The sequence below is a fragment of the Mandrillus leucophaeus genome, unplaced genomic scaffold, assembly GCF_000951045.1.
Source record: "Mandrillus leucophaeus isolate KB7577 unplaced genomic scaffold, Mleu.le_1.0 Scaffold84, whole genome shotgun sequence".
Classification (NCBI taxonomy): Eukaryota; Metazoa; Chordata; class Mammalia; order Primates; family Cercopithecidae; genus Mandrillus; species Mandrillus leucophaeus.
Window position 1 is genome coordinate 5,717,792 of NW_012109141.1, and position 10,361 is coordinate 5,728,152.

The 10,361-nt window shown below is 35.9% G+C and overlaps 1 protein-coding gene across 1 annotated transcript in view; it reads right to left on the reverse strand.

The window, feature by feature from the left end:
• Window positions 1-10,361, reverse strand: part of DOK6 (docking protein 6) — a 432,942-nt gene that overhangs the window by 132,429 nt on the left and 290,152 nt on the right. The window contains exon 5 of the mRNA XM_011968352.1: window positions 6,313-6,502. Within this exon, the coding sequence (XP_011823742.1) occupies window positions 6,313-6,502 (190 nt within the window). The remainder of the gene's footprint in view (window positions 1-6,312; window positions 6,503-10,361) is intronic.

Consider the following 10,361-nt stretch of genomic DNA (forward strand, 5'->3'; position numbering starts at 1 on the left):
TACTCAGGAGGCTGAGGCAGGAGAATGGCGTGAACCCAGGAGGCAGAGCTTGCAGTGAGCCGAGATCGTGCCACCGCACTCCAGCCTGGGTGACAGAGAAAGACTCCACCTCAAAAAAAAAAAAGTATTATCTGGACCTGATGTACACACTGCTACAAATCGCCTGCAGACTCTGGACTTTGAGCTATAATCAGTGGCTTGCTGGATTGCTTTTTGGGTTGTTTCCCTTAAGGAACAATTGAGTGTGTAGGAAGAAGAGAAAAAAGGGATCTTTGCTCATCAGAAGATATGACTGTGGCAGAGGCAATATGCTTACTAAATATATTCCACATACTCCTCTGTGTTTCCCCACTTGCCCCTTTGCAGACGGAGGGTGAGGGGGCTGTGGGAGGCCACCTTCTGGATGGTGGGCTATTAATAGAAATAACATGCATTGCCACTGTACTCAAGTATTTAAATGTTTTCTATTAGTCAGCCCAGGCTGCCGTAAGAAAAACATGACAGAGTAGGTGACTTAAACAATGTAAATTAACTTTCTCTCTCTAGAGGCTGCAGTGTGAGATCAGGGTGCCAGCATGGTTGGGTTCTGTTGAGGGCTTTCTTCCTGGTTTGGAAATGGTCACCTTCTTGATGTGTGCCCACATGGTCTTTCCTCCACATGGCAGAGAAGAGGGGCTGAGAAGTTTCTTCCTCCTTATAAAGCCACTGATCCTATCAGATTAGGACTCCACCCTTATTACCTCATTTAACTTTAATTCCATCTAAAAGGACCTATCATCTCTGGCTCTTGTCATAAAGATATAAGAAGTTTGGCGGTTCGGGCTTCAACATATGAATTTTGGGGAGAAACAACTGAGTCCATAGTATGCTTGTTGGAGAATGTTCCCACCTTCTTCCCCTGCTATGCGTGGCAATGAGGTGGGTTAGCATGAAGACGTCTCAGTCACAAGATTGCAGCAGCCTAGGTTTCTGAATCCAGGTGCTCTGGTGATCTGTCCAAGCCTGCATCAAGCATAGCTTGCGTGGGAAATAAACCTTTGTTGTATTGAGCTATTGAGATTTGGGGTTGACATCATTAATGTGTTTAAAATGATCCAACTTAACCTATGTTCCTAATATATAACCCTCCTGGGATGTATTTTATTACAATTCCTATATTATATTGAAATGATTAGTTGATCTATCTTACCAAGTACACTATGTGCTCATTAAGGGTAGGGACTATGTTACCCATCTTTATTTCTCTAGTTCCTACCATAGTGTTCAATAAATGAAATAAAGTAGCCCAGAGAATAAATGAGGTTTCTGGTGCCACAAAAAGATTTAAATCATAATATCTAATTGAGTTTTAATTACAAAGTATAGAGTAGCAAGGTCCTACATGAAAAAAATTTGCATCAGCGATGTATTCAATGTTTTTAAAAAAATTCGTAGGTCTATATAAACCCTTGCTTTAATTTCAAAGAAACAATTCTAAGACAAATTGTTTAGGAACCTAGTGCCTTTTCTTTCCATGTGTCTAATTTGGTAAATCTCTTGCTACGATAATACCAGGTCTGATTTTTTTTTTCCCCTAGGAGAGAGCATTGATTAAATGACTTAGGAAATTGTTTTTATCGAGAAATGGAGACTCTGATCTTAGTTATTGCTCAATTAACTTTAAAGTTCAATACATTTTTATTGAACCCACACATACTTTAATGTGAATTGCTTTTTACTAATTGATCTGTAGGAATCACAATGACAGTTTTGGTCACCTTTTAGGCTTCTTTTATTCTCATTCAGAAAGTTCCTAAACTTCATTCATAGTCATTAAATCAAGAATGATTTCTGGAATCAAGAAGATAGTCAAGAGAGATGTAAAGTTCTGGTTTGATCTCCTCCCGTGATTTGTGAAATGTCACCACGTTCACTCCTAGGTTTCTGTATCCCAGGACACCACCCCAGCTGGCTTTATTCAAACCATGGAGCCATTAATTCCTTCATTCAACAGAAGCACATATTTTTACATTTTAGTATTTCTGAAATTGGGGTATATTTTGTTATGACATCGTCTATGGAATAGCAGCCTCCAAATAATGGCTGCCAGGTGCTGGCAGTGACGTGGCTACTGTTGCCTGTGCGCACAGGCTCAGGATTTCCTGACTTCAGTTGAAGCCCTGTGCAATGTTGGTACTTCACGTCTTGTGTTTGACTGTATTTTAGTTAACTGCAATTCTTCAGTGTTTCAGTCAAGAAATGTTTTAGCACCGTTTGAAAGAGAAACACGTGACCTTGTCTAAAAACCTACTGTGTACACCTTCTGGTAGATAGTTTGCACCAACAAGCATAGAAAACTTGCAGGACAGTTATCAGTAGTTCAGAAGAAAATCTTAGTCACAGCAGTACACTCTTTTATGAAGAAATGTGTACCACTAACACTCTTGATGGCAAATCAAATGATATTTTGTAAAACAAAACAAAACAAAAAAACCCAAGGGCATTGATAACTCTGGGTTAGTACAGAAAAGTTGGTGTCCATATGTGAGAATGTTTTGGAAATTTCTTAACTTAGACCTTATAGCTTATATAACAATTCATATGTATTATGTATTATATTTGTATGCTTTTGTATCATACTTAAGAACTTTCTGCATTCTTTCCTCTTAACCACTTGATTATGCATTAGAGAAAAGATTCTTTCTCTTTGCATCCCTGACCAACAAAGGTTTAGGAATAAGTTAAGCCTACCTATGACATCACAGACTCCTTAATTGTATATGACACATAACATTTGCTTCCACTAACCACCTTTTCATAATAACTATATAGAAATATTTATTTCACATTTCTAATTGTTAAAAATTAGTAACCAGGTTTTTCCCAGGTTTCTAAATGGAAACAATATTATCAAAGTTAGTGAGACACATATTTTAAGCACCAATTTTGTACTAGTAAGCATCAGGCTGAATATGGGTGTTTGTTTTGAAAAATAATTCATACAGAAGATCAGGGGCTCACCTAAATTTTGGCCATGCAGGCATTTGAACTCATCTTGATTTTTGCTTAGAATATTTATGAGGTAATATGAAGTAAAAATATCAAGTCAGCAGTTAAATAAAGGAGTTTTGTCTTTCACAGGATAAAATCGTACATAATCATGAATCTTATCACTTTCTCTGAAGGTCTTATTTTTTGTGATTTTCTTGAGAAAATACGCTTGCATGGCAAATTGGTTGTTTTCACCTTTTAAAATGCAAAGTTACGATTCTTATGGTAAAAGAGCAATTGCTCCAAGCTGATGTGAGACAATGAATACATCTCCCAGGCGCCATGCTGTGCTAAGGACGATTACCACGGAGAGTTTCCTGGTCCTTGTTCTCCTTCTGCCCCACACTAGGTGAGTGCTCCTGGAGACTTATGACATATAATTATAATTACCGGGGTGACTGAAGGATGCTTCTCCAGAATAAATGATGTAGATCCATTCCTACTGTTCATGTCTACATTTCAGGTTTACAGTAGAATTTAACAATGCATTTGAAAGTGTGTCAGTGAAAAAAGTATTTTGATATATCTAATTGTATTTTCACATGTAGTATTTGTACTAATACTACTATTAGTACATATAGTAGTATAAATAAATGGCTAAAATTTATACCAAATGACGTGCCTTGGTCAATGAGCTAATAAAACCTAGAAAGTGTTGGCCTTTGGCTTTGGTTTGCTAGGATGACTGGCCATGCCTTACCTGCCAATCTGCCCTCTAAATTGTCCCCAGTCTCATCACCAGTGACCCCATCAGTCTAGACCCAGGGAACACAATGTCCCACTTTTATTTCTCTAGATAAAATTTCTCTAGATAAAGTATGGACAAGACCTTCCCCCACTGGCTCCTTTTAACAAGAGCGAGATCATCTGGAATTTACAAAATAAATGCACAAAATTATGGACAATTTCTCAGTTTCTCAGTCACTAAAGAGCAAATGACACCCAAAATTTAGAGAAGGAAAAAAACAAATGAACTGTGTCCAAACGACAGAACTCTAATCTCAAAGACAAAGAAACAAACAACAGAGGGGAAAAAACGATACTAAATTCCTCTATCAAATAAAGATCTTAAAAAACTAATGTGGACAGGTATAAATGGAGTGAAAATTCTGAATAACCATTCTTCATGAAAGAAAATGACTTATTTAAAATTTTGAGTGGCAGTCTATTGAAATGTTGTAACAGACAAAATAGTTAAATTGTTTTCCATAGAAACAGGAAGATAGGCATATCTAGAAGGATCCCAGGGAGGGGATTCTAGAGGTAGTGCTGGTAAATGATGCAAAAACAAAAACAAAACCCCAACCCCAACAAAACCTCAACAACATCCAATTCATATATACAGATATATGAATTTGCATATATATGAATTTGCATATATATGAATTTGCATATATATGAATTTGCATATATATGTAAAACTAACTGATATGGTTTGACTCTGTCCCCACCCAAATCTCATCTTGAATTGTAGCTCCCAAAATTCCCTCATGTTGGAGTGACCCAGTGGGAGAGAATTGAATCACGGGGGCAGTTCCCCCCATACTGTTCTCGTGGTAGTGAAGAAGTCTCACGAGATCTGATGGTTTTATCAGCGGAAACCCCTTTCGCTTGGCTCTCATTCTCTTGTCTGCTCTCATGTGAGACGTACCTTTCTCCTTCTGCCATGACTGTGAGGCGTCCTCAGTCACGTGGGACTGTGAGTCCATTAAACTTGTTTTTGTGAATTGCCCAGTCTTTATCAGCAGTGTGAAAATGGACTAATACACTAACTTTTAAAGCCAGTAAAAACATAAGGTGCATCCGGCCGGGTGCGGTGGCTCATGCCTGTAAATCCCAGCACTTTGGGAAGCCGAGGAGGGCGGATCACAAGGTCAGGAGATCCAGACCATCCTGGCTAACACGGTGAAACCCCGTCTCTACTAAAAATACGAAAAACTAGCTGGGCGTGGTGGCGGCGCCTGTAGTCCTAGCTACTGGGGAGGCTGAGGCAGGAGAATGGCGGGAACCCGGGAGGCAGAGCTTGTAGTGAGCCGAGATCGCGCCACCGCACTCCAGCCTGGGCGACAGAGCAAGACTCTGTCTCAAAAAAAAAAAGCATCATAGATTTTAGGTCATTGAATCTCTAAAACATGTCGACTCATTTTCATAGTCATAATTTTTAAAATGATAAACATCTTAAAAATTCATTTTCTTATTAGAATTTATACTTCCCAATGGCTATCAGAATGTGATTACACTATTACACTCTCAATATCTAGGTAGATAGAAATAGTTGAATAAGCTCATACGTACTAAGTCAACACAGGATCTAATGCTTTTCAGAGAAATCAGTGTGGTAGAGACTTTAATATTACCTTAGTGCAAAAGGGCCCCAGACTGGTAAAATTACTCCAGCTCAGGTTTTTTTTTTTTTTTTTTCCTCAAAATTTTAAGAGACATGGGACCTACCCTAGCTGGCTAGATAGATGATATTAGAATGTGACCTTGAGTAAATAGTAGTTTTATAAGAAGAAAGTTATAAATTTAAAAATATTATATCAAATGCAATGAAACCTCACTATAATTGCCTTATAAGACCATGAATTCATTTTAAGAATGTGATAAATCATGTCCCCTGGGTGAAGATGGAAGCATTAAACATCTCCTTCTCTATAGAATCTCCAAACCTAAGTCTTGTCTTGGATGTGTGACAATATCACAACGGGGTCATAGCATAAAGACAATGATTTGGTTGGTTGTATTTTATGTCTAAATCCATGTTTATTAATAATGATTGTGAAGCAAGGATTCATTTCAGACACTTACGGATTTCAACCATATGCTGTGATCAAGAAAGCAGCATATTTGCCTAAAAGCAATATTTAAATAATTTTATTTAAAACTTTAAAAAATATTGTTTGCTTATTGAAAAACACTCACAAAAACAAGGCAAGCAAGGACATGCTACATTTAATTTTATGGAGATCCTTTTGAATACAGGCACACTGAAAATATAGTATTGTAATAATCTTGCAAAAAGATAATTACATTATTAATATAATTACAAAACCAGTTTGAGTTTGGTAGTGTAAGAGACTGAAATTATTTTGAATGGGGTAATTAGCCTGCCAAAAAATTAACAGAGTTGTATTCATGTTATTAAGAATCTGAAGAAATTATGTATTTGCTAACTTTTACCCTGAATGAAAACAGTGGTCACTGAGGGCAATGATGGACAGAACTTTCTTTCAGGACTCTGTTATACAACTTCCCACACTTGGTTGCTGCATTAGATCTTACCTTCCTGACTCAAATGTGAACCATGTTGAGTCCCGACCATATCTCCTCAGTGAGCTGAGAGGCCACATCACCAGTTTGACCTTGGCATTGTGGATATCCCAGAGATAGATATTTTCATGAGTGATCTGCATTGTGCATTCACCATAAATATCCAGATTTGGCGTAGGCATAAGATACACATTGAATCGCTCTGTGAAGAAACGAAGAATGGAGAAGATTAAGTGAAAGAGGTATGACTGTCTATGGCCGTATGATATTAATTTATCTACAGACTGCAGGAAACATTACCACGTCCCTTGGTGATATGGATAAACACTGTAGAACATTACATATTTCCAAATTTGAGACAAGGAGTTCATTAAAGTCTTCTGAATCATTAATTCACTCACTCAGTTAACTTTTCATGGCTTGTATTGTCTATGGTGAGGATTAAATAGTTAAATTGTACAATGGAAAAATAAGGGCAAAACTTAAGGGAGTCTCTGCCCAAATTGTGCTTATAGTCTGCTCCTTCACACAATCTAAGTGGTTATCACAGATACAATTCCAGTGAGGAATATCTTATTTGCTCGACTTAGGCAAGATCTTACTGGAGTTTTACCTTCATTGACGTGAAGTATTTAATGCACACTCAGACTGACTCACTACTTAAGCACTGCAAAAATAATTTAGTTTGAATCTCAAAACAAATTGTAGTCATGGTCAAATTTAGCATATGATAATTGCAGATATTCATTACAGTCTTCCGCAGAACTTAAGACATTGCTTTGGTAAGCAAAATAAAAATACTTAACTTTTTTCATTCCTGGATATCCTATGGTCAAAAATATGATTATTAGGCAATCATTCCAAACCTTACTTTGTAACTGTGTATCTCAAAGGCTATTGCAAAGTTATGCTGCCTTTGATTCCCATTTAAATGCATTCAATAGATTTTATTTTGAAAAATTAGTTTGTAAGTTCTGGAAGTAAAAACTTGGTGTGCCTTACAACATACTCTATAAAGCATCCCTACTTCCTAGCACCACATCCTTTGTTTACAGTAAGTGTCCAATATTTGTTAACTGTATGAATGAAGTACATCTATGTCATGATGAATTATGAGATGCAAGAATTGAAGAATTACAAAAAAAGTCATGATAAAGTTTAAGAATTACTGGCAGATGTACCTCTGTGGGTTAGGATTTAATTGTGAATAGTGCTTTAAAGTCAGTGCTGTTGAATTTTGAGAGATGAAATACTACAGCTGCAGATGGAAAATGATTGATATGTTTAGGAATGTACTATTCATAATATAATCTTAAATGCTACATGTTTGCTGGTACTGAGCTGAAATTGTATAATAGATTATTTTCTTTCTATTTTACTTAGATATTTCACTTTGTAAGGATTCTGATGCCAAAAAAAACAATATTCGGATTCCAAATTAACATAAGCATGATAGCTTAACATTTACTAGCCATAAAGACAATATTTATACTCATGTGTCTTGATATTTTGGACAATAGCTTATCTAATAATTCAGTCTTTTAGATTATTGACCCATGAAACTAATATGTGTATGGATTTCACATTCACTTCCTAAGAAATGACAAATTGCAATCAATTATATGGCTGAAAGCTGAAGAAAGAACATTGCCTCATTAATTACCTGCAATGAAAAGCCCAAATATATACATATTCTCAATAGCTTAAAATTCTTAGGTACAACCAACTAAAATATTAACATTTAGCATTAAACACATCACTCACATTCCCATCATAATTCCCACTCCAATAGGATTAGTAGCAAATCAAAGGGGCATGATCTCATATAAAACTATAAAACTTGGACCCAAAGGGTTTACACAGGGAATACAGACAATGCCTGAATATCAATCTTTTCTTTGGCCAGGAACCTTTTGATAAAGTTCAGCTCCTACATGTGGAATTAATCATATGTCAGTGGCACCTGTTATGCATAGAGAAAATATTGTTACAGAAATGGAAAGCAAAACATTTCTTTACATTCTTTCCTTTCCATCAATTCCAGAGTCTGAATTAGCAACCAAAAAATCATTGCAAAAATGCCAATAAATAACATTTCTTCCAAAATATTGAAGTAAACATTAATGAGTATTATTGTTGTTTATGGCTGTATTGACCCTTGATATTCATGCCCACAGTTTGATAGTTAAAAACATAGAATGTTAAAAAAAAATCTTGACATTGAGTGTCCTTCAAGTGGATGGTACATGAAACATGACCTGTAACAGTGGACCCAGAAGGACCATTACATTTTCACTGAAATGCTTGGGTGCTCAAATGTTAGCAGATAAAGCCTAGGAAAAATGAGCAAGGAGAGAGTACAAGCATCACACCGGACACTGGAGAAAGCTGAAAAAAATCAAGTAAGTGAATTTAGTAAGATTCACATGATATAGCGCTCTACGTATCTCTATCTCCGTCTCCGTCTCCATCTCTATGTATATCATCAAGGCCCATTTTAAAAAAACTAATTGGACAACTTGCCCTAAGGGAGTTTTTCCAGGGCCATCTCTAGTCAATACAAGCAGGTGAAATTTACCCGTGGTGTCCCTACCCTCTTGCCTGCCTTCTGCTTTCCCTGTCCTCATATACTTTTCAACCCAGCAACTCTAAAGTCAACCCTTCTTGTTATGGTTTAGAACCCTCCAATCTTCCTTTGGATGCTATTTCTTGCAACTTTTGAAAGAAATTATACTAAGATATATTTTCAATTTTCAAGTATTCAAAAATCTATTCTCTCCTAATGCCTAATTTCTAAGAATTTCAGATTCAATTAAAAAGTGAACAAATTTAATCCAGCAGAAAAACTAGGCACATAAAGATGAAGGCGGCACATTATGTTACCTAACTATACTTACGTGAATTCCATTATAATGAGGAAGGAAGCTTTCTGCCTTGACAATGAATACATCATTGTATTCTCTTATTAGCATAATATACTTGTTTTACTGAAACATTTGTTAAGGTTTTGCTAGAAAGACCATTTCAAAATGGAGTGGCTAAAATTGGCTCCATTAAAATTATTTCTAAAAAATTTTTATCTTTGTGAAACAATTCTATCAAGCAGGCATTTTAAATCACTCTCTAATTATGCTGCTTTTTAAGAACCCACGTTTGGTTTTCATTTCGTATACTGTTGGTTTTTCAGACTTCAGTGTGCATTAAAATTACCTGGAGGCTTTGTTCAAACAGAATGCTGGGCCCCCCCCAATCTTATCATTTCTGGTACAACAGGGCTGGATTGGAGCCAGATAATTTACATTTTCCATTTATTCCCAAGAGCTGTAGACACTGCTGCTCTGGGGACACTTTGAGAACTGTTGATTTGTGAAACTCACTCTAAAATATTGCTAGGGAAGTAGCAATATTAAAGAAACCATGAGGAATGACTGGAAAATGATGCCATGTACGAGCAGAACAAAACAGTACGTTTTTTTTTTTCCCAAAGTGTTATCTAATATCTGCCCAAATAATCCCATCTCAACCGATTCATATATGATTTTGTAAGAAAGAGTTCTCACTAATTGGAACAAGAGACAAGAGCATAGGAAGAAAGGAGATATATGGAAAATGGTTTATAATTTATCAAGATATGTGTATTCCAACTATTTTCCTTATCAGACGATTGACAGCAACAACAAAACATTACTAAAGAAAACTAAACAACCCATTCCCAAATACCCAAAAGTACTGAAAAGGAAGCTAATTGTCTAAATAATATCCTAAAACATAAATATTCTGATAATCTGTGAAGACTGATGAATGTATGAAAAAACAAATTTTTGAAAAGGTTATGTAAAAACAAATATCAAATCAAAATGTGTTCATTCATATAAGATTTTAGATTACAGAGTTAAAAAGTCCCAAACACATTGCCCGTGAATTTGTATATTAGTAAAATGTAGAGTCCCATGTTAGCTAATACGTGAGAAAGTATAATTTTATTTTAAATGGTTAAAACAAAAAACAAGGGTAGAATATGTATTAAATATTATAAATATATAATTATACTATAATAAAGT